Here is a 24,843-nt window from a genome sequence, read left to right as displayed (position 1 = left end):
TTTCAGGCATATGTTGGTGACAGAATCACCCTTAGGGACTCCTCAACAGTAGAGCAGGGAGGGAAACTTTAAAGGGAGCCGATATCCTAATAATTTGGAAGGTGGGAGCTCAGAGTTATTGTAGTTTGGAATTTTAAATATGGCCTCCTTTATACCCAAAAACTTAATGAAAGCTATGATGCTCTAATTATCAAGGGCACATGAGGCCTTTTATTGAACACACCCTTTTTATCCTGGATATCCTGCTCAAAAGGCTTGACAAAAACAAAGACAAACAAAATATTCCTCAGTGTGATTTTATATGAGTCTTTTCTTTTTAGTTTCTCCCAGGCTTCTGCTCTCAATCCCTAAATAGGCATACATTTCACCAGAAACTGATAGTTTCTTGCTTTTCTTCCATTATGCATCCATCCTCTGTTTTCCTCACAAAGTGTTCTGAATAAGAGCGTAAGGGAAAGTTTGAAATTCTTTCTGGATATTATGCATAAGCACGGATGAATATGTAACTGGTCTTTCAATGAGGTGCACATCTAAGTTTATATGATTTTCTTAGGCTGAACAGGAATGTTACTTAACACATTGGCATAGAAGCCACAGTCTCATCCCTGTTGATTGCATCTATGGTCATACTCTGAAAAAAGACTGCATTCAGTTCCTGAGAGCTTTTCTGGATTCATGATGCTTTGCCTTTTTATTCTAACAGCTGCTTATTTGCATAACCTGTTAAAGACATTTCCCTACCATCAAACTACTGGGCTTCCTCTAGTTCTTGGACATTTTTTCTTGCTCTTACAGATTCTGTAAACAAACAGCAACTTTTGCCTTCAACATAAGTTCTGCCTGCCTGAAATCTTTCATTGTCTTCTCCCAACTACACAACAAAGCTGAGTTTTGCAAAATATCACTTTGACATATTAATAATTTCATTTATCTCCAAGATCTTCCTGAAATTCTTAATTTTTTCACGTATCTTTCCCTGGGACTTAGATGCAATGAAATATCTATCTCATTTACTTCATTCAACAAAAACTTACTGAATACTTACTGTGTTGCACATACAAGGCTACCTGCTGTGGCTACAAAGTAGAGGAACTCACATCTGGTTTAATGGCTAGAATATTTGACTTACTGTTCTAGTTTCTTAACTCTAGGATTACATTGAAAAGCGAAACCTCCTCTTATGACTATTGAATGACATAAATGAGAATGCAACTAATAAAGAGGTGATAACTAAAGTGGGAGAGGGTCCCATGCAAAAAAATTGGGAGAAATATTGGAAATCAAGGACGCAAGAGAAGCATACTATATTTAAGGAGGCTCTATGCCCAGAAAGGGGCTTGAGCTCAGGACCTGAGATCAAGAGTCACATGCTGTACCCACCAAGCCAGCCAGGTGTCTCCGGGTAAACAAACAAACAAACAAACAAACAAGTACTTTAAAAGTTGGCTGTTTTCTAAGTTAATGTAGAGTTTCATTTTTATGTGTATCCGTATAAACAAGAACAGTATAAATTAAAATAATAGGAAATTATGCATCTTTCATTATTTATTAAATTAATATATTTTGGCATCAATTTTGTGTTGATATGATTCTTTTATATAACATTTCCTTCCATCAAAAAATTTTGAGCGAGAATATTATGTTTCTTGGTGAAGTTTTCATAAAGAACGTGAGATCTTTGGATAAGGGGTCACAAAGGGCAGTAGACAATTTTTTTTTTTCCTCTGTGATACATACCTCCTTGACATACTCTGGTGTTTTGTTGAGGAAGTAAGAAAATACGGTAATTCTAGTTCTGAAGGTGCAAGGAAAGGACCCACCACTTCCTCTGCACCCTACCGGCTGAAGGAGCACACCTCAGTCTCTTTTGTCTTCTGAAAATAAAAGCGAGGCATAGGGTGTTAGAGTGAAGGGTTTCCTAGGGGTTAAACCCGAGTGCTTAAGAGCCCTTTCGAACCCTACAGCTTTTACTCAAGTAGCTACTGTAAAATAGATGTTGTTCAAAATAAGAGGGCTGGGGCAGAGGCCCGTCGCGCCCACCTGGGGTACAGCTCAGGTGGGGGCAGGCGCCTGGTCCGGAGCGGAAGGTGCCTGCATTCTGCAGGTGCGGGGATTGTTTTCTTGCACCGCCCCGGCTCCCGAGAGGGCGGGACTCGCGGCGTTGCAGAGTGTGGGACTTGGCCCCTGAAGCAGAGTCTAAACGTATTCCACGCAGCAGACATTTACTCAGCCGGGTGCCCACACCTGGCCTGGGGGAGGGGAAACAGCTTCTACAGGAACCGCAGAGACAAGAGGAGCCCCTCGTTTGGGACGCCAGAGGGCTGGTCCCGCTAGGCTCTGTCCGACTGCTTTCCCGTGATTGCTTCTCCCACCTGTCCATCATATCAATACCCTATCTCGATTGGTTCTTCTCTCTGCCACTCGGTTCCGCCGCGCTGACCCCCATTGGCCCCTCTCCGGCCGAGGCCCCGCCCCACGAACTGGGCATGGGGAGTGGGGCGCGGAGGAGAGAGAGCGGGGCGCTTGCTCGGGGCTGGGGGGAGGCGGTGGCGAAGAAGGAGGAGGAGAAGAAGGAGGAGCTGGGACAGCAGGAGGCAGCGGCCGCGACCCGACTGGGGTGATGGTGCAGGTGCCCGGGGCCCGCGAGGAGCTGCCCGGCTGAGGGGCGCCTGGTCCGGGGTCCGCAGCGCCGCCGCGTCTCTCCCGGGGGCGGGCGGGCGGGCGGGAAGATGCTGAGCAGGTTGATGAGCGGCAGCAGCAGGAGCCTGGAGCGCGAGTACAGCTGCACCGTGCGGCTGCTGGACGACAGCGAGTACACCTGCACCATCCAGGTCAGTGCCGCGCTGCCCTGCCCGCGGAACCCCTTCGTCCCCCGACTCTGGCCAACTTGGCCCGCCGCCGCCGCCCGGGGTCGCCGCAGACCCCGGTGCTTTGTCCGTCCCCGGCTGCGGCGGACGGCCCCGGTGCAGAGAGCGCCTCCGCCCGAGACCGGGTCCGGGGCGGGGTACCAGGCGCTCCGCGCAGCTGCGGTGAGAGTCCCTCCGTCCCGGACCCTCAGCTATCCCTCTGCCCTCTCCCAGGGTGAGGGCACCCCATCCTGACTCCTCGAGCCTGCTGGGGTGGGGAGCATCTTCCGCGGGCGTCCAGAGAGAGGCGGGCAGGGCGGGAGGCTCCTACCCCGGCCGCCCCGTCGGGGGGTACAGGCTTTGGCTCTCCAGCCAGGCAAGGACCGCTGGCCGGCTTTTCTTATCTATCTTTGGTTGGAAGGATAATGCTGTATGTCATAATCACCCCCCCCCCCCCCAGCATTTGTGAGTCAGAGCTCTCAGAAGGTAGAAGTGAACGCGCAGCCCATGCAGAGTGGCCTATGGAAGGGAGCCCAGCCTCTGGGCTCCCAGGATTAGCACCCCCCCCACCCCCCCCTCCCGCCTTTCGCTCCGCAGATCTCATTTGTGTTGGGCAATTATGGGGGGCGTGAGGTAAAGATTTAGCAACAAGTACCAGAGATTTGAGGATTGGCCGTGGCGAGAAAGAATCGGTGACTTACAAATAACACCAACAATACGTTAATGCTTCGCAGCATTTCTTCAGAAACCTGGTATTTTGGAAGGGATTTTTACAACCTCTTATGTGTTTTCACTACTGCTGTGTGGAACGTCTGGAGTAGTAGTCTTTCCCAGGAATGCAGTCACAGCCCTCTCTCCTCCTCTGTAAAGTCAGTGATAGGAAACATTGACAATGCTCCGGTGTTTAGTTCAGCAGCCGGAGGATCCTGCGCTCGCTGCCGGAAACTGCTCTTTCTGGAGAAGCAAATTGAGTTGGACCCGGAGGGGTCTCATCTGATCCCTTGCCTTTGCAACAAGAAACCAGAGGGGGCTTCTCGCCTCAGATGTGGCAGACAAAAACTGTCGGCCTCTGGTTCTACCCTCTTTGTCTCCTGGCCCCCCAACCCCCCATTTATTTTTTTGCTGACAATGCTCAATAGCGGAAAATAGCGGTGTGTGAGAAAGACGCTGGGTAGTGTGTGAGAGCAGCTGCTCTCTGCTGAGTCCGTGCTCAGTTCAGCCTTCTCCTCACTTTCCCTTTTCTCCCACTCTCCAAACCAGCTCTGGGCATAAGTGCTGACTGCTGTCAAAGATGCAGGAGGGCAGAGAAAGAGAACAACATCGCTTTTTAAGGCCACTTAAACACAGTCATAAAGATGCTAGCCATCACGTGAAAAGGATTTTGGTAGTTGAATCTGAGAGATGTTCGGTATTTTCTCACAGAATGAGTGGCATGCTACTTTTTGTTTCTGTTGTATCTTTATGTGCCATGTACAGTTTTTTTTTTTGTTTGTTTTTGGGTGGGGGAGGAGAAAACATTGACTTGACATATTCACCATTTGAATGCATTGTCTAGAGCTTTTAAAGTCTTTATCCTTTTGTTTTAAAATTTAAAGCATTTACACAATAGCATATGAAGGGCAGTGTAAGATTTAGACTTTGTGAGTCCTAAGAATTCTTTGGGGTATATGGTGAAATAAAATTCCTGGGGCAGGTCATTAACTTTTGCCAAGGTATAGAGTACAAATGAAACAAAATTCACATCACCACTCCACTAGTGATAATCTTGTGGCTTTTACAGTGTCACAATAAGACAACTAGTTATTTTTTCCCAGTTAGTGGAACCTTTGAGGTTGGTTGGTTGGTATTACAGTTGTGGGTAGTTTTTATTACTGTTAAGAAAAACAGTATTTTTAAGTCTAACAGGACTTACTGGGTTTATGCTTGCTATACCTTACTATGGTTGTGTTTCTTTTCCTGCTGGTCTTCTTTTACATTATTACAAGTCAATGTGTTATAAAAATTCAGGCCACATAAAAAATTAAGCTTGGTGTAACATGATTATACTGTAGTGAGTGTCCACTGTCTAGACATGTTAATGATTGTGCATTGTGATTCTTGCATGAAAATTTTAAAAATACAGGAATTCTGAAATTTATGTAATATTGTCAGTCTTTGGCACCACTATTGTGAATTCCTTTTGTTTTTACCCAATGAGAGGAAATGTCAAAAAAAAAAAAGACAGGATATTATGTGAAATTAATATTTTGTGGATATAGCTTTTTTTAAGCTTTTAGAGATTGAGCTTTTCTTAGTAACTTTCACCCCTTATACATTTCTGTAGTGTATTTGTGTGTTTGTGCATGCGCTTATTTGTCAAGCATTGGGCACTGGGTCTTTTAAATCAGTATGGAAAGGAGCTGTGAGCTACTTGCTAGGTTAAAGCAATATTCCTAACATTCTAGGAATTGCAGTACAGTATTTAAAAAAAAAACTTGGTGATAATTTGGAATCATTTTCCTTAAAATATTGTATGCCATATTTTTCTTTAAATAAGGTATGTATTGTAGAGTGATTTCAGTACTTCTTGGGATAATCTAATACTTAGGGTATTAGAGAGTCAGAAATGTATCACTAGGTTAGAGCCATAATAGCCACATTTGGTAAATTTCAGTTGTAGGAAATTCTGTCAAAGTATTGTTCTAGCCTTTCATATTGCACCAGTTCTACTGATCTAGCATTTAGGATGTGATTATTAAGGTAAGGAAAACGCCTTATATCCTTTCAGTAAAGATTGCCTCAGTTACCAGACTATTCTTTTATTCTTTCTGATATGCAAATGTATTTGTAGATCATGAGAAATGAAAGTATACATAGGGTTGTAATATAATTGCTCCCCTGTGAAGAACATTGTTAACAGCTCCCTGCCAGTTTTGAAGGTCATTGCTTCATAAATGCAGATCTAGTCTGTAATTTCTACACATCTGTTTCATTTATGAATATCTACATTTATTTACTACATTTACTACCCTACTTTGTTATTTTATTTGGGAGCAAATAGGAAAAATGAAAAGGCTACCTAATATCTTTGAACTTAGTATATCAAATGGACTCATTTAAATGCTTAGATAGGTAATATCCTAAGTAATAGATTTTTGACTGTTTTGAGTTTAATAGTTTATAAAATATTAAGAATATACATTAAGGAATGCCAGTAGAAATTCATATCAAAAATACATATTTTCAAGTCTGAAATATTAATCACTTTTTTTCTGATTACTGAAAAGTAAAGCTGCCCTAGAAATAAATTTGATTTTACTGGGAACACATTAAAATAATAACTGATCAAGCAGCTAGGTTAAATTTGTTTTTGCAGTTAAATGAGGTACTATCATAAATAAAATGCATATGTACAGAAACAGTTCTATAGTAGAACCAAGATCTGGATTTGACTGCGGCTCAGCCATTTAGTAACTGTGGGACCTAGGGTAAGAGAGGGAGTACTGGGGGAGAGAACAAATGTATTGAGCCCCATACTTGTGAGGTGCCCCGCTTGTGTTCTCACTTACCTCACAATAGCATGTGGATTCAGTAGACACCTCTTGTATCAGCTGAAGAAAATAAGATTGTGGATTGCTGGGATAGCTGATGTTTCTTGAATGGGCAGCTCTGTACTATGCTTTCTGCTAGGTGCTTTGCTTATACCTTACATCAACTATTTGAGAGGTAGGTGTTATTATCCTCATTTTACAGATGAAAGGCTTGGATGAAGGAACTTGCTCAAAGCTAGTAGTAGGTGGCTATACTATATTGAAACTCTGGTCATTTTGTCTATAAAATCCCAGCTTTGTTCCCTATATTCCTCCTGACTTCCTAAGTCAGTTCACCTGTCTGTATCTTAATTTTCTCATCTGTAAAATGAGAACAATAATTAATACTTATTTCATAGTAAAGAGAAAATTATTTGGTAATGTCTTTACAAATACTAACAAGATTTAAACAGACTAATCTGTACTTACATTGTGCCTTATTCTATTCAAATAAAAAATAGGATTTTGTTTTTGGAAAATAAATTAACCCTTAGGTGTCCTTAAAATGATGTCTGATTAATCTCAGTGAAATTGTACAATCCAAAGCTGGAATAACTGGATTCTGTAGTAGAATTCTTCTCTAAAATTCAAGAGTTCAGGTTTGCTTTCCTTCTATCCTACCAAAGCTTTGGCTTTAGAGGGGCATTTATTTCCTGGACTGACCGTGATTTGTCTTTTCTAAGAATTTCTGTTTCATATTTGGTAAGCAAAATCCTTGGTTTCATTAATGCAAAAGGGATGTTGTTAGAGACTTAAGATAATTTTATTCACAGAAAAACACAAAGCTGTTGTATTTTCGTGAATTCATTGTTTTTTTCTAAAACTTTGTTTTAAAAAGGTAATTATGGTGTCTCAGGATCTGTTAAAATAGTAAGTCAGACTCTAATTCTCGAAACTAAGGTCCAAAATTAGCCTTCTAGAATCCTAAAAGCACTCGTATTCTGTTTCTTAATTTGTATATGGAAATATCTATTGTATAAAACTAATGCAGATCAACCTTTAAGGACAAAAGGTATATTTTAGATATGTATTTATGCTCTTATTCTTTCTCCTTTTGAAAAAGTCCAGTTTAGGGAAATAGCAGTGGCATCCAAGAGAAACCTAGAAGCATTCACCATAGCAGATTTTACTCAAGGGTATTTGTATGAATTTGCATTCAATTAAATGCTTGGAATGAATATGCTAGACAAGGCAATTCAACATAGTGTATAATAAAAGAGCATGTGGTTTTTGAGTCCTCTGTTTGTTACATTGCCCAGAGACAAGTTGATCGTGTCTGTGCTAGTGTTAATATCACACTTTAAAAAAAAGTTTGCCAAGATAAAAATCAGACAACCTAAGACAAAAAATAGTCATTTTTATTATACAATTGTAGTGGTTTATGTATAGGTATTAAAATGTGTAGCCCAAAATAAGCAAGGTGGTAATTTAAGTGATATGATTATTATAGTAAAATATTTTGGATTATTTTAATAACTATTTTTCAGTAGATTACACTTTAGAATTTTTAAAGGGGAGAGTAAGAGGAAGCTATAAATTTTAAACCCTAAGAATTATATCACAGTGACTTATATGTTTATAGTTGAATGAATATTTGTTCTGATTTGTTTGTGCTACATGATGGCTGAGTTAACTCCAGCACTTTAAAATTTCATGTGTCTGGGGTGCCTGGGTGGCTTAGTCGGTTGGGCGTCTGACCCCGGCTCAGGTCATGATCTCGCGGTCCGTGAGTTCGAGCCCCGCGTCGGGCTCTGTGCTGACAGCTCGGAGCCTGGAGCCTGTTTCGGATTCTGTGTCTCCCTCTCTCTCTCTGCCCCTCCCCTGCTCATGCTCTGTCTCTCTCTGTCTCAAAAATAAATAAACATTAAAAAAAATAAATAACATTTCATGTGTCTGAAAACAACAAACATTCTCTAACAACTGTAAACCAGTTTCAACCCATCCCATTCCAAACCACTTTGCTTTGCAGCCCCTCTCCCTGGTGAGAGGTATGGTATGTAAATGTGGTATTTTACGGAGCCTTTGAGGTCTCTGATAACTTTCTGCAATTATCCTTGGTTGAATTAGTAGAGCTGTGGTCTAGAATTCCTATGATTTTTTTGGTTTGTCTCTTAGGATTTCAAGCCTTTCAGGTCTCCCCTTCCTCCATCTCTGCAGGTTTAGAAGGCTCAGATCAAATGAATACTGTGTAGTACAGTGCTTCATGGGGAGTTGGAGGTCTGGCGGAATTAGGATATTGACACTGGGATCACCACAGCCACAGAAGCTTCCTTCACTCTTTCCCCTAAGTCAGTGCCACATAAAATCTCCTCATAGCCTCATTTTCTAACCTCTCGCCCCAACAGGAAGAAACCCATGCTTCCCAACCTGTTTCTAATTATGTCTATTTTAAGCTGAATTCATCTTCTGATAGCCTCATCTGTAACATTCTGACTGTAGACCCTGTTCCATGGAGCAGCCTCCTGTGGGACACTGTTCTTCAGCTCTGCCTAGCCAGAGCTTATACAACAGATGGGAATATGGAGGATTGGCAGCAACCTCACAGCTTCTATTTCTTACTTACGTGGTGCTCAGGGAGGAAGGTGCTGCTCTCCTGGAGGCCAGGTGGCTGTTGTTGTCCCTCTGTTTTCCGGCCTTGATACTTTGGGCTCAGGTGAACCACCTGAATGGTTTTCTCATGCAGCTGAGAACTTTGAAGACCACTAAAGCATCTCCATTCCTATGTTGTAGAGTGAATGGTATTTCACCTAAGAGAGCAAAACACCTTGTCACATATCCATCCTAGCCATTGAAGTAAACCTCCCATTTCTTTAAGACCTTAGATCTGGTGGGTGGCCAATACAACTTTTTGAACTTTTACAAACATTTTAAATAGCAGTGGAGCCCAAGAGAGTAGGGAAAGCAGTTTCGGAGGCTAACCCCTAGATTTAAATTATGGACTTCTTGCTGCCCAAGGCCACCATGTGATCTTCATTATTGTCAATATTTTGAGCAAGATCTTCTATATTGGTCTTTCACCAACTGTAAATGCTGTACTATCTCTAAGGATGGTGTTTTACTTTTGTAGTCTTTCCAACTTAATTGTATTATATCCTAGATTTGGAAAGCAGGAACTTGTATAGTTAGGTTCAAATTCTCCAGACTTTTGCTTGCTACTAAACACCAACTTGTGTGAATCAAGTCCTCTAAGGAGATCCTTCCGTGCCATGCTCATACAGGCAAAATAATTGGGCCACATGCTTGGCAACCACTGAGTTTGTGTACAATAGCTCCATTCACTTGTCTACAGAAAACACCCCTTTGACAGTGATTATAGCTTTCATTCCCCCTCCTCTACTTCTGACTCCTTGCATTACCATGACCTCATCTTCTGGTCTGTATTTAGAGACACTTTGGACCACTCCAGAAATGCTGTAGGACTCGTTTCTGTATGTTAAGGGTCATTTCAAAGATGTAGACAACCCCTGCCCACCAAGGGAAACCATTCTAGATCAGGACCAAAACTAGCTATTTTTATGTCTTATTTGAGCCATCTTACTGTGTCACAACTCAGGGGGCTTTTTCCTTTTGTAGAAATTGGGAACCTTGTTAGAAAGCAAGGAGAATAGAATAGGGGGATGAGTTAAAGCAATGGTTCTCAAAGTGTGGTTTACTGGATGAGCAGCATCAGGTTCTCCTGGGCACTTGTTACAAATGCAAATTTCTGGCCCCACTGCTGACCTAGTGAATGAGAAATACAGAGGATGGAGCTCAGCTTTCTGTTTTGTTTTTTTTAAGTTTTTTTTTTTTTAACGTTTATTTCTTTTTGAGGCAGAGAGAGACAGAGCATGAATAGGGGAGGGTCAGAGTGAGAGGGAGACACAGAATCCGAAGCAGGCTCCAGGCTCTGAGCTATCAGCACAGAGCCTGATGCGGGGCTCAAACTCACAGACTGTGAGATCATGACCTGAGCCGAAGTGGGACGCTTAACCGACTGAGCCACCCAGGCGCCCCTCAGCTTTCTGTTTTAACAAGGTAGGTCTTAACGCTTTCTGAGGTTTGAGATCACTAGTACTGGGTCACACAGATATTTAGTAAAATTGATGAGTATTGTTGATTGAGTATAATGAGGGAGAAGGAGAAGCCAAGAGTGAATCTCATTTCTAATTTTTGATTTATTTCTGAATGGCCTTAACTGATTCTCTACCCTTGTAGGGTAAAAGTTTATTTGCAGATATGCATACCAGTTTCAGGTGGGCAGGAGTCATGATGGGTCATCATTCCAATTTGATGCTCTTATATGTATTGGTTTTATTTTTGTCTTCCCTGACCTAGAAAGAATATGATTATTTTATATTTCTATACTGTTTTTCAAAGAAATCTTCACCTCTTAAAGCACTGGGGGTGTAGGAAGACCCTTGTTTGCAAACATGTAAATAGCAAACAAAAAATCTCATGGGATTCAGCACTAAGACAAGGTAGTATGTTTTGTCAGTGCAAATCGGGGGGAATAGAAATTAAATATTTCTCAAAGGAGGTGAGATTTGAACTAGGTCATGAAAGAGTGCCAAAAGCAGAAAATGGGCTGTGGGGATGGGTAAAGGGCATTCCAGGCTGAGGTAACAGCAGGCAACTTGAAGGTAGGAAAGCTAAAAATGTAAAGCCAAATGTATTTAGTCTTTACTATGTTTATCTGACGTACTCTGGTACAGTTGAGTCGAATAACAATCTAGTTGCCTAGGAAAAATTGCTGTCAGCAAATTTCAATCACTCTTGACTGCTCAGAAGACTTAGTCTAAACTAAAAATAACACAAAGCTGGTGTTGAATTAAATCTAACTCCAAAAGTATATAACACAAATTAAGATTCTTCACAAAGCAATGGCATCATATAAAAAGGTAGAGTCATGTATCAATCTGTGCTAATTCTGTGGCTGCAGCAACTATGCATATACTTTTGTTTCCAGGGGACCTCATCTCTGGCATCAGCTTATTTATCCGCCCCAAAAAAGAGAGTATCAAATCCCAACATTCAGCTGATGTTTGAAAATCCTTTGGCTGATGTAATGCAGCCTAAATGGTGCATTAACAGTTAAGAAATGTGACCAGTGGAGCCCTAAGAGGCACAATTCTGCATCTCTGTTCCCAAACCTAAGTGACCACCAAAAATCACTTTTCTAGAGGATGGAGGAATGCTTCCCTGGATTCCCCAGTGAACCCCTGCCTGCCAGCTCTGAAGTTCCCAGCCCAACACAGGGTGCACTTTGAGCATTCCACACAATGCCAGGCTAGAGCTTTGGGGATGGGAACCTCCAGGAAAGTACTGTTTGGCATTTAGGCAATCAATGTTCGGCAGAATGCCAATGCTAATAGGTTATTTTGCTCTGGAAAAGGAGAAAAAGAAGGGATAGTTTAAAGACTGATGAATAGGGGAATGACTGACAATACAGGCACTCCACTTTGTTGGAGAGATTAAGGAGGCTTGCTGTGAAGTGGTATTATGGGAGCCAGATAAATTAGCAAAGGCCCACAGGCCCAAGACCTGAAAGAAATAGTGGTTCATCAAAACAGCATGCCCCAGGGCACGCTCAAAAGTCTGGCCACTTTCATTGAACTCATAGTAGAAAAAAGCCAAATCATTAGGAACCCTTATAAGCTGGTAGTCCATTCAGGCACTCCATAGTCAGGCAAATTATCCTTTGCCTCCAGGCAGGTGCAAAGCCTTATTTCCATATTGCTTGATTTAACTCCAGGGCCCTCTAGTCTGGGCCTTAGCCTAATTTTGAGGACACCCAAGTGGAAGGGTTGGTTTCACAAGTACCAGAGGATTCCATATACTCTATTCAGGAGATGCCACTAAGATTATTGTTTGGTCAGACATGAGCCAGGCAGATAAGAACATTGATCACAGCATAAGGAAGTAGAATTAATTCATCTAAGGATCTCAAGTACTTTTAGGGGATAATTTTTTTTTAAATTTTTTGAATGTTTATTTTTTGAAGGAGAGACAGAGCATGAGCAGGGGAGGAGCAGAGAGAAAGGGAGACACAGAATCCAAGGTGGGCTCCAGGCTCTGAGCTGTCATGTCAGCACAGAGCTTGTTGCGGGGCTCGAACTCACAGACCTTGAGATCTTGACCTGAGCTGAAGTTGGATGCTTAACTGACTGAGCCACCCAGTCACCCCTCTAGGGCATAATTTAGGCTGAAGAAAACATCCAGCCTGCCCTTTTTCAGATTTTTGATTCTAGAAAAATCCAGAATCCTCCAGAGTAATTATGGAATTGGAGGTTTGTAGGGCAGAAGGACCCCATGGGCTGGCAGTGATGCCTGGGATGTTACAAGGCATGTAGAGCCTGTAGTTTCATAGGATACACTCATCCCTACAACAAAATATCATATCAGCTCTTTAGGTGTCCTCTCAGAAGAAATTTGGCTGTATAAAAGATAAAAATCTGATCAAAACATGAGGTAGTCCTAGTACTACAGTGCAACTTAATCTATACCCAGCTTTAGATTCTAGCATTATGTGAAGGTTTTTTTTAAAAAGTGAATGGGAGTTGGCTTGGTGTAGCTTCAGGACATAAGATACTGAACCAACTATTGCAGTGTCAGAATATATAAGCAACATAGCTGATCTGAAAAATCAGTACTTTGCTTATTTTTAAGTATATCTTATTTAGATAAGCTTACCTAAATGAGTACCCACAGTACAGAAAGCACATCTAAGAATTGTTTTCTAATTTGGGTTGACTCAGTTGAGCCTGAGCCTGAGCCTGGTTGACTCAGTTGAGCGTCCGACTTTGGCTCAGGTCGTGATCTCACAGTTGATGAGTTCGAGCCCCACGTTGGGCTCTGTGCTGACAGCTCAGGGCCTGCAGCCTGCTTTGCATTCTGTGTCTCCCTCTCTCTCTCTGCCCCTCCCCCACTTGTGGTCTGTCTCTCTCTCAAAAGCAAATAAACATTAAAAAAAAAAAAGAATTGTAGGGGCACCTGGGTGGCTCAGCCAGTTAAGCTGCTGACTTCAGCTCTGATCATGATCTCGAGGTTTATGAGTTCGAGCCCCACATTGGGCTCTGTGCTGACAGCTTAGAGCCTTGAAGCCTGCTTTGGCTTCTGTGTCTCCCTCTCTTTGCCCCTTCCCAGCTTACACTCTGTCTCTCTCTCTCTCTCTCAAAAATAAATAAATGCTAAAAAAAATTAAATTGTTTTCTAATTTGTATGGTAAAAGAGAACACATTGGGGTGCCTGGGTGGCGCAGTCGGTTAAGCGTCCAACTTCAGCCAGGTCACGATCTCGCGGTCCGGGAGTTCGAGCCCCGCGTCATGCTCTGGGCTGATGGCTCAGAGCCTGGAGCCTGTTTCCGATTCTGTATCTCCCTCTCTCTCTGCCCCTCCCCCGTTCATGCTCTGTCTCTCTCTGTCCCAAAAATAAATAAACGTTTGAAAAAAAAAAATTTAAAAAAAAATTAAAAAAAAAAAGAACACATATTTCTCATTCTAATTTTTGATATTGGGTACAGTAGACTGATTATTTTTTTAAGTTTATTTTTGAGAGAGAGAGAGCAAGCGAATAAGCACGAGTGGGAAAGTGGCAGAGAGAGAGGGAGACAGAGAATCCCAAGCAGATTCTGCACTGTCAGCACAGAGCCTGATGTGGAGCTCGAACTCAGGAACCAGGCGATCATGACCTGAGCCAAAGCCAAGAGTCAGGCTCTTAACCGACTAAGCTACCCAGGTGCCCCTAGACTGATTATTTTTAAGAGACAGATATAATATTGTCTTGCTGCACATTATATCTTTTACTGTGTCATTATAAAGTAATACAGACTATTCCTACTAAGAATATATCTCACATAAAATATCTTTAGTTTCTGGTTGAAAGAAAATAATCAAAAATGGAAAGCCTTTTCTTCACATCTTGAATTCTGTAGTTTTATTTCCCACCATCTTTCCTAACACCATAGCTCTTCTGTCCATCTCTTATGATCTCCTTTGTTTTATCGTAATTTATTCTTGGGCCACTTATTTAATACAATCTCTTATCACTATTTCTTTCTTTTTCTTTTTTTAAAGCAAGCTCTACACCCAGTGTGGGGCTCAAACTTAGGACCCCAGAATCAAGAGTTGCATGCTCCACCGACTGAGCCAGACAGATATCCCTTCGTAACACCATTTCTAATTGTTATCACTACTAAGTTATACCTTTGCTTATTGTCAAATTCTTTGGTGGACACACCTGTTGGCAGTGGTGGGAGGTGTTAAAAAAGGTGCAATTATAATGTGTATAAATACACATTGGAGCATAATGTGATTGATTTCCTTTAATTTCATTATTTAACACAATAGTGTATATTTTAATTAACTGGAATTTGAGACAATATAAACAAATGAAAATATTGTATAAAGTGATACTTTGGGGATGGACTGAGTATGTTTAGAGTTTTCTATTCACTTTTTTGCAGTTATTTCTTTAAAAAAATTTTTTTTAATGTTTTATTTTTTGAGAGACAAAGAGAGTACAAGCAGGGGAGGGTCAGAGAGAGAGGGAGACACAGAATCCAAAGTAGGCTCCAGTCTCTGTGCTGTTAGCATGGAGCCTGATGCGGGGCTTAAACTCACCAACACAAGATCATGACCTGAGCCGAAGTTGGACACTCAGCCCACTGAGCCACCCAGGCGCTCCTGCAATGATTTCTTAATTAGATTAGATTAGATTAACAGACTCAGTGAGACTCTTCCTGTACTGTAACTTCAGGTCTGGTATTTCAGGGCTGGGTCTGCACGGTGGGGGCACTGCCTATGGCCAGGAGAGTCTGTATTTTTGACAGCTGAAGTTGGTGAAACTAGAGGGAGCATTAAGACAATTGATAAGGAGAAAGAAAAGATCAAAACCAGAGAAACCTCTGGGATGGAGCAAGATGAACCCTCAGCAGAAATACCTGGTCAGAATCTGGAGTGAGAATCTGGAGAAGCAGGTTGGAGAAAATGAAAGAATGTTGGATGTCTCTTTTTTGTTGTTGCAGCTGTTTGTGATAGGAGAGCTTTAATGATTTAAAGGAGTTCACTGAGGTTGGCCCCCATGTGGGGGTAATTAAAATACTCAATAATCGGGACCCCTGGCTGGCTCAGTTGGTGGAGCATGTGACTTTTGATCTTGGGGTTGTGGGTTCAAGCCCCACGCTGGGCCTAGAGCTTACTTAAAAAATAAAAATAAAATAACTCAACAATCAGTGAGTCATGTTGAATACCTCACTGACCAAGACTCTGTGAGAACATGCTGGAATTGACTCTATGGCCCTCTGCTGGGCCAGACACTATTTCGTGTTGAATCATGGGAGGTGGGGTTCACAGTGGTCCTGGGGAAGAGGGAGAGGCCTCTTAGGGCTGTGGCTATTTGCTGACTGGTAGAGAAATATTTCGATATATATATTTAAAAGTAAGTTGTCCATCTGCTGCTTGCCAAATACAGGGTCTCAATGGTCTAGGTTTTACTTTCCTGTGGAGCAGTAGGCGCATTCCTATCTTTCACATGCTTCCAAAATGCAACTTTGATCATTTTCTCTTTTTTTAAAATCCTTCAAGATTCTCCCATTACTTACTTGATAACAGTCTTTTAGCATGGCATAGATGCCCTTCCGTTACCTCTGCTGCCTTCCTTTCCAGACTTGTCTCCTGTTGTCCTCCCAATGCATTTTATACTGCTTTGTAGACCATCAGCTTCTCATCATGTTACTCCAAGGTAAACTCCCTCCACAGTGTTGTTCGGCTGTGCTTTGGGGGACCTTATTATAGCATCTACCATATTCACTTGTAAATATTTACTCACATGTCTGCCTCTCACTAGACAACTGTTTGAAGGGCGGAGACTTTGTACAGTTAGTATCTAAGGTCTCACCTAGGGGCTCCATAAATGTTGATTGTAGATACGCAGGAATGAAAACGTTAGCTTTGATAAAGAGGATTGTTAATAATGCAAATGTAAAGTTACCTTTAACTTGAGCTAAATAGATTTTAAAAATGAACAGATTTTTCTGGTCATTGGGGTGATATTATGGTACTTTAAAAGGTGGTTAGTGGTGATAGGTGTACAATTCTAGGATTGTACTAAGACCCACTGCATTATACACTTTAAAATGGTATTCTGCTCTGTCTCTTCCTCTCTCTGCCTCTTCCCCATTCACACTCGTGTGTTCTCTCTCAAAATAAATAAACATTTTTTAAAAAAAAAGGTAATTGGGGCACCTGGCTGGCTTAGAAGAGTTTGTGACTCTCAATCTCAGGGTTGTGAGTTCCACGTTTGGTATAGAGATTACTTAAAAAAAATAAAATCTTTTTTTAAAAAAAGGTAATCTTATGATATGAATTATATCTTAATTCACATGTCAGTTTCCTGCCTTTGATCATATACCACAGTTATGTAAGAAGTTACCCTTGGGGGGGAAGCTGGGTGAAGCATACATGGGACAATTTAATACTATTTTTACAACTTCTTATGAGTCTATAATTATAAAGTTTTAAAATGTGATTGAATCAGTTTTCTTTAGCAAATATGCTTATTACTTAGTTTGGGTTTATGGTTCAGAATGACTATAGAAAGTTTTCTCACTGATTAGACTCCAGTAACCTTTCAAAATGATGTACGTTTATAAGTAGATAGGTTTTGACATAACATACTTGAAAATAAAGTCAATTCTGTGATAATAAAAAGGTAAGGTAAGAGTTTAAAAGTAATATCTGGTAGTTTTTTTGCATCTTTATTTTTTGCTGTGATTCTCTGTTCCTCTCTTTGTAAGTTTTCTCTGACATAATTAATTACAATTAAAATGAATGTCCTGACAGATTACACAATCATAATGTGTCATTGTTGTATTTTAGAGAGTTATTTGGTGTAATGTCCATATTACATATTTTAATTTAATATGTTAATTGAGCCATTTAAAAATTTATTGTGTACTTACTGTGTTCTGGGCTCTGTGATAAGCACTTTATGTGTATTCTTCATTTAATCCTACCTGTTTAATGGAAAATGTCATTGTCCCTAATTCCAGATGAGTACAATAAAGCTTAGAAATGTTAAATAACTTGCCTACTTGCCTACTGTCTCACAGCTAGTCAGTGGGGGGGAGCTGGGATTCAAACTCTGTATGACCTCATCATTGTTCTTAGTCATTGCTTTCTGATGAAGCAGGCACTATAGTCCAATGGGAAAAACATTGACTTGGGGGAGTCAGGAGACTTGTGTTAAATGCCTGACTTTCTAGACTGATTAACTTTGAGGGCTTAAGCAGGTAATTTAAGCTTTCATCTGCAAAATGAAGAGGCTCAGAAAGAAGACCCTTCCAGCCTCTTGTAGCACAAATATTCTACAGTTCCTAAGGAATTTGTCCATGGCTCAATAGAGTTTTTGTTGTTGTTGTTTTATAATTTATTGCCAAGTTGGCTAACATACAGTGTATACAGTATGCTCTTAGTTTTAGGGGTAGATTCCCGTGATTCATTGCTTATGTACAACACCCAGTGCTCATCCCAATATGTACCCTCCTCAATGCCCATCACCCATTTTCCCCTAGTGTTCCCTCTGTGAAGGATATTCTTTGCAAACACAAATATTCCTTTTAAGGAAAGAGATGTCAAGGCAGATCTTTGTGACTGCTTCGGTCTGTATTCTGGCCCTTAGTTTTGCAGAATACAAAATACCGTTTTATCTACTCGTTCAACACAGATCAGATTCTGGGGGATTGACTCATGCTAATCAAAATCATAGCTTTTTTAAAATTTATAATTTAGAATCTCTGTTAACTACAGTGGGGTAGTGAATACTAGTTTCTGTCATTATAGGCACTTCTTTAGGATCAGAGACTGGAAGAACAAATTTGAAAGCCATCTTGGAAGGCAAATAGTTTTGAGGGGTATTCTTCGAGGTTGTGTAGAAGCCTTATAAACCATGTCTGTTTCAGAGTACAGAGCTAGTAATTATGTATCTACAAGAATCAGTGTTTCTATCTTGTTTGATTAGTACTTTCTAAATGCTGATAAACTCTGCCCTTTAGTTCTTTCCCTACTTAGTGCAGATTATTGTACATATGTTAACAATACAGTTTTAATTTCTTTTTTTTTTGAAGGTATGTCCCAGTTTAGAGGTTACACTCTGTTTACTTTGATTACACTAGAGTGTTTCTCAAGGCTGTACTTTAAATGCCATTTTCTCCCCTAAGTGGACTTGGCCAGATAACTTTCTTTTATTTATGTTGAGTTTTACTGCTTTGTTTTTTTGGAGGGATGGCTTTTTTTTTTTTTAACTTTGATCTCAAATTCTGCATGGTCCTCATGTATATTACTACTACATTACCACTCTTTTCATAGGCAATATTACATAATATTGATGACCTTTGTAGGAGGCATGTGCCACATATGTTATAGAACTTAAGAGTGAATTTTGATACATTGTAAATGTTTCCACTATTCTTGGGGACTCAAGGTTCCAAATACTGTTTTCTGCATTTCTTACAATGTAAACTTGGCTTTTTTAAAAAGTCAGGTTTATTTGGGTACAATTTACATTAAGTTCACTTTTTTTTTTAAAGTAAGTTCTAGGCCCAACATAGGGCTTGAACTCACAACCCTGGAATCAAGAGTTGTGTGCTCCACTGACTGAGCCAGCTGGGTGCCCCTAAAAATCACTCTTTCATAGCTGTACAGTTCTTTGAATTTTGACAAATGCGTGTAAATTGTGTAACCATATATAGAATATTTCCACCATCCCATCAAGTTCTTTTTTGCCCCTTTATAGTCAGTCTCCTCTTGCTTCTCTGGGTGTCTGGCAGCCACTAATGTGATTTCTGTCCTTATAGTTTTGCTTTTTCCACAATGTCATATGAATAGAATCATACAATATGTAATCTTTTGAGTCTGGCTTCTTTCACTTAGCATAATGCTTTTTTGAGATACAAATTACGTATCATAAAGTTCGTCTGTTTAAAGTGTACAATTGAACAGTTTTTAGCATATTTATGGAGATGTGCAATCATCAACATAATCTAATTTTAGAACATTTATATCACCCCAGAAAGAAACCTTGTACCCATGAGCAGTCACTTCCGTTTCCTGTCTCCCTCCCCTCAACTCTCTGCCTTAGGCAAACACTAATCCACTTTCTGTCTCTATAGATTTGCCAATTATGAACATTTCAAATAAATGGTATCATACAATACATGGTCTTTTGTAACTGACTTCTTTCACTTAGCATATAATGTTTCTGGGGCTCATCCAAGTAATAACTTGTATTAGTACCTCATTCTATTTTATTGCCAAATAATTTACCGTAGTATGGATCGATCACATTTTGTTTATCCATTCATGAGTTGTTGGACATTGTGGTTCCACTTTTTGGCTATTATAAATCTTGACAATTTATGTACAAGTTTTTGTGTGGATGTATATTTTCTTTTAGATGTGCTGTGAACATTCCCATACAAGTTTTTGTTTGTTTGTTTTTAGTTGAAATACAGTTGACATACAATACTGTATTCGTTTCAGATGCACAACACATATATATAATTTTTTGTGTGGAAATAGGCTTTTATTTCTCTTGGATTGATACCTAGGAGTAGAATTGCTGGATCATGTGGGTAACTTGATATTTAATATTTGAGGAATTGCCAGTTTTCCGAAGTGGCTGCATGAGGGCTCCAGTTTCTCCACATCCTTGCCACAAATCCTCACGATTATCTTTTTGATAATAGCAATTCTGTGGGAGTGAAGTAGTATCTCATTGTGTTTTTTTTCTATTTTAATTTTATTTTAATTTGTGTAGTTAACATACAGTGTTACATTAATTTCAGATGTACAATATAGTGATTCAACAATTCTATCCATTACTCAGTGCTCATCATGATAGGTGTGCTCTTAATCCTCTTCACCTATTTCATTCATCCCCCGCCCCCAACCATTTGTTTGTTCTCTATAGTTAAGAGTCTGGTTTGTTTTGTTTTGTTTTCTCTTTCCCCTCCTTCATTTGTTTTCTTTCTTTCTTTCTTTTTTAGAAAGAGGTGTTTTTTTTTGTTTTTTGTTTTTTTTTGTTTTTTTTTTTTTTCTTTAAGAGAGCACATGAGCAGGGTTGGGGGGAGAGGGCAGAGAGAGACAGAGAATCTTAAGCAGGATTCACACTCAGTGCAGAGCCCAGTGTTGGGCTCAGTCCCATGACCATAGGATCATGACCTGAGCCAAAATCAAGAGTTGAATGCTCACCTAACTGAGCCACTTTGGTGCCCCTATTTGTTTCTTATATTCCATATATGATGAGATCATACAGTATTTATCTTTCTCTGATTGACTATTTCACTTAGTATTATACTCTTTAGCTGCAACCATGTTGTTGCAAATGGCAAGATTTCATTCTTTTTTATGGTTGAAATATATTCCATTACACACACGCACGCACACACCCTACATCTTTATTCATTCATTAGTCTGCTTCCATAATTTTGCTATTGTAAATAATGCTGCAGTATTATTTGGACACTTGGTCTGCTTCCATAATTTTGCTATTGTAAATAATGCTGCAGTAACCATAGGGGTGTATGTGTCCTTTCATAGTGTTTTTGTATCCTTTGGGTAAACAACCCAGTTGTGTGATTACTGGAGCATTGGTAGTTCTAGTTTTAATTTTTTGAGGAACCCCAATACTATCTTTCACGGTGGCTACAACAGTTTGCATTCTCTCCAACAGTGCATGAGGGTTCCTTTTTCCCCACATCCTCATCAACACCTGTTGTTTCTTGTGTTTTTGATTTTAGCCATTCTGACAGCTATTGAGGAGATGTCTCATTATAGTTTTGTTTGCATTTCCCTGATGATGAGTGATATTGAGCATTGTTTCATGTGTTTGTTGGCCATCTGTAGGTCTTACAAAATTTTTTTTTAACCTTTATTTTTGAGGGAGAAATAGAGACAGTGTGTGTGGGGGGGAGGGGTGGACAGAGGGAGACAGAGGATCTGAAGCAGGCTCTGAGCTGTGAGCACAGATCTAGATGTGGGGTGATCCCACGAACCACGAGATAATGACCTGAGCTGAAATCAAGAGTCAGATGCTTAACCGACTGAGCCACCCAGGCACCCTGCTATCTGTAGGTCTTCTTTGGTGAAATGCCTGTTTATATCTTTTTCCCATTTTTTAATTGGATTATTTGGTTTCTTGGGTGTTGAATTGTAGGAGTTCTTTATATATTTTGGATACTAACCCTTTACCAGATATGTCTTTTGAAATTTCCCATTCAGTAGGTTGTCTTTCAATTTGGTTGGTTGTTTCCTTTGCCATGAAGAAGCTTTTCATTTCAATGTAGTCTCAATAGTTTACTTTTGCTTTTGTTTCCCTTGCTTCAGGAGACATCTCTAGAAAGATATTATGCTCATTTTGGTTTCAATTTACATTTTCCTAATGACTAAAGATGTTGAACCTCTTTGCATATGCTTTTGTATATCTTTTTTTGAGAAATGTCTATTCAATTTTTTTTTTTTTGCCTGTTTTTAAAATGAGTTGTCTTTTTGTTATTGAGTTGTAAACATTCATTTTATATTCTGGATGCAAGTCCTTTATGAAATAGATGGTTTGTCAATAGATACTTTCTCCTAGTCTATGAGTTGTCTTTTCATTTTCGTGATGCTGTCTTTGAAGCACAAAAGGTTTTAAAATAATGAAGTCCAACTTAACAATCTTCTTTTTTTTTTTTTTATTTTTTTTATTTATTTTTTTTTTATATGAAATTTATTGTCAAATTGGTTTCCATACAACACCCAGTGCTCATCCCAAAAGGTGCCCTCCTCAGTACCCATCACCCACCCTCTCCTCCCTCCCACCCCCCATCAACCCTTAGTTTGTTCTCAGTTCTCAACAGTCTCTTATGCTTTGGCTCTCTCCCACTCTAACCTCTTTTTTTTTTTTTTTTTTTGTTCCCCTCCCCCATGGGTTTCTCTTAAGTTTCTCAGGATCCACATAAGAGTGAAACCATATGGTATCTGTCTTTCTCTGTATGGCTTATTTCACTTAGCATCACACTCTCCAGTTCCATCCACGTTGCTACAAAAGGCCATATTTCATTTTTTCTCATTGCCACGTAGTACTCCATTGTGTATATAAACCACAATTTCTTTATCCATTCATCAGTTGATGGACATTTAGGCTCTTTCCATAATTTGGCTATTGTTGAGAGTGCTGCTATGAACATTGGGGTACAAGTGCCCCTATGCATCAGTACTCCTGTGTCCCTTGGATAAATTCCTAGCAGTGCTATTGCTGGGTCATAGGGTAGGTCTATTTTTAATTTTCTGAGGAACCTCCACACTGCTTTCCAGAGCGGCTGCACCAATTTGCATTCCCACCAACAGTGCAAGAGGGTTCCCATTTCTCCACATCCTCGCCAGCATCTATAGTCTCCTGATTTGTTCATTTTGGCCACTCTGACTGGCGTGAGGTGATACCTGAGTGTGGTTTTGATTTGTATTTCCCTGATAAGGAGCGACACTGAACATCTTTTCATGTGCCTGTTGGTGTGGCACCACTTTGGATGGACTCCTGACATGGGCATGTTGCGGGGGGGTGGGGGGGTGGGGGATGGGTCTCCAGGCGAATGCAGAGGTGGGGCGCTTGGTGCCAGAAAGGTTCAAGCTGGTCCACTGTGGGAGGGGACCTGCAGCCACCTGGGAAAAGTCCTGGCAAGGCCAGGATGGAAGGGGTGGGTCTGCAGAAGAGCATGGGGGTGAGGCACACTCTTAGCACGCTAGGTGGAGAATGTTCTGGCTGCACTGGTCCGTGCAGGTGTCCATGTATCTAGGCTGGGGACAGGGGAAGGAAATGGTGCCCACAAGCTCTCTTGTTGTTGGAGAAGTCTTTCAAAGATCCCTGCCCGTCCAGCACATGCTCTGATATTAGTATATACCCCAGGTATTTTTCAAACTATTGTTTCTATGCTCTATATCAGGAAGGCTGTTTGTTGTGCTGTCTTTTTAAGGATGGGGACTTCAAATTTATTTATTTACATATATATGTATATATACATGTGTGTATATATATATGTTTTTAATTTTTTTGTGTTTATTTTGCAGAGAGAGAGAGAATGGGGGAGGGGCAGAGAGAGAGGGAGACATAGAATCTGAAACAGGCTCCAGACTCTGAGCTGTCAGCAAAGAGCCTGATGCAGGGCTCAAGCTCATGGACTGTGAGATCATGACCTGACTTGAAATCGGATGCTTAACTGACAGAGCCACCCAGGCGCCCCTCCAGATTTATATTTTTATATGTTAATATCAGTTGTCCAATACCATTGGTTAGAAGACTTCTCTTGCCCTGTCATATTGTCTTCATCCCTTTTGTTGAAGATCAGTTGACCATAAGCTTATGGGTTTATTTCTGGACTGTTTATTCTATTCTATTGATCTATTCCATTGATCTATATATCTCAATGCCAGCACTACTCTGCCTGGATTACTTTAGCTTTGTAGTAAGTTTTGAAATCAGAAAGTAGGAATCCACCAACTTTGTTCTATTTCAAGATAATTTTCACTATTCTTAGTTCATTGCTTTCCTATATGAATTTCAGAATCAGCTTGTTAATTTTTGCAAAAAACAAAAAGCAAGTTGAATTTTGATAGGAATTGTATTGAATCTGTAGATTAACTTGGAGAGTGTTGCTATCCCGTTAATGATAAAATTCTTCTGATTCATGAACGTCAGATGTCTTTCCATTTATATAGGTATTTAATTTTTTAAACAATATTTTATGGTTTTAAGTGTAAGCCTAATGCTTTGGAATTCATTCATAATTGGTGTACCTATCAGAGGTTTGTTCCTTTTCAGTGCTGAGTAGTATTCCATTTTATGGATGTATCACAGTTTGTTTATCCACAAGCCAGTTGATAGGAATTTGAGTTATTTCCTTTTTTTTAGCAGTTATGAATACATCTGCAAAAGATATTTGCATGTAAGTTCTTATGTAAACATAGGTTTTTGTTTCATTTGGGTAAATTCATGGAAATGGGCTTGCTAGTTTTCAGTAAGTGTATGTTTACCTTTATGAGAAACTGCCAAACTGTTTTCCAAAGTGGCTGTTACCTTTTTGCATTCTCACCATATGAGAGTTCCAGTTGCTCCACATCTTCACTAGCGGCTGGTATTATTAGTTATTCTTTTAAAGCTATTCTGATAGATGGGTACATTTCATTGATATTTTAATTTTCATTTCTCTAATAACTAATAATAGGGACCATAAAATTAATGGAATTCTAGACTTTTGGAGTTAGAAGAGATATGAAAGAGTTTGTTCCTGGTTTTTATATTGTGTTCCTCAGACATATTTCATGGGCTGTCAGAGGCTGGGAGAGTTGGGGGACTGAGGAACATACTGAGTGGGTAGGGATCTGAGCCCCTGCCCAGAAGGGCTCTAGTTTTACCAGTCT

At 40.2% G+C, this 24,843-nt stretch overlaps 1 protein-coding gene and 1 long non-coding RNA gene across 9 annotated transcripts in view; one reads left to right on the top strand and one right to left on the bottom strand.

Annotated features, from left to right (window-relative positions):
• The window catches only part of LOC147580194 (uncharacterized), a 28,903-nt gene extending 26,969 nt beyond the window's left edge, over positions 1 to 1,934 (bottom strand). The window contains exon 1 of one of the 3 annotated variants that reach the window (XR_015252619.1): positions 1,738 to 1,934. This is a non-coding gene — a long non-coding RNA (uncharacterized LOC147580194). The remainder of the gene's footprint in view (positions 1 to 1,737) is intronic. The other 2 variants (XR_015252621.1, XR_015252620.1) reach the window with 2 other exon arrangements.
• Positions 1,935 to 2,526: 592 nt separating this feature from the next.
• The window catches only part of FRMD5 (FERM domain containing 5), a 321,532-nt gene continuing 299,215 nt past the window's right edge, over positions 2,527 to 24,843 (top strand). For 2 of the 6 annotated variants that reach the window (XM_086710563.1, XM_025918907.2), the window contains exon 1: positions 2,527 to 2,831. In XM_086710563.1, coding sequence (XP_086566689.1) covers positions 2,730 to 2,831 — 102 coding nt within the window. In that variant the 5' untranslated portion in view covers positions 2,527 to 2,729. The remainder of the gene's footprint in view (positions 2,832 to 24,843) is intronic. The other 4 variants (XM_086710562.1, XM_025918905.2, XM_025918906.2 and 1 more) reach the window with 2 other exon arrangements.

Source organism: Puma concolor, chromosome B3 (assembly GCF_028749965.1).
Source record: "Puma concolor isolate L17-30 chromosome B3, mPumCon1.1.hap2, whole genome shotgun sequence".
Lineage (NCBI taxonomy): Eukaryota > Metazoa > Chordata > Mammalia > Carnivora > Felidae > Puma > Puma concolor.
This window is presented reverse-complemented; position numbering and strand designations above follow the sequence as displayed.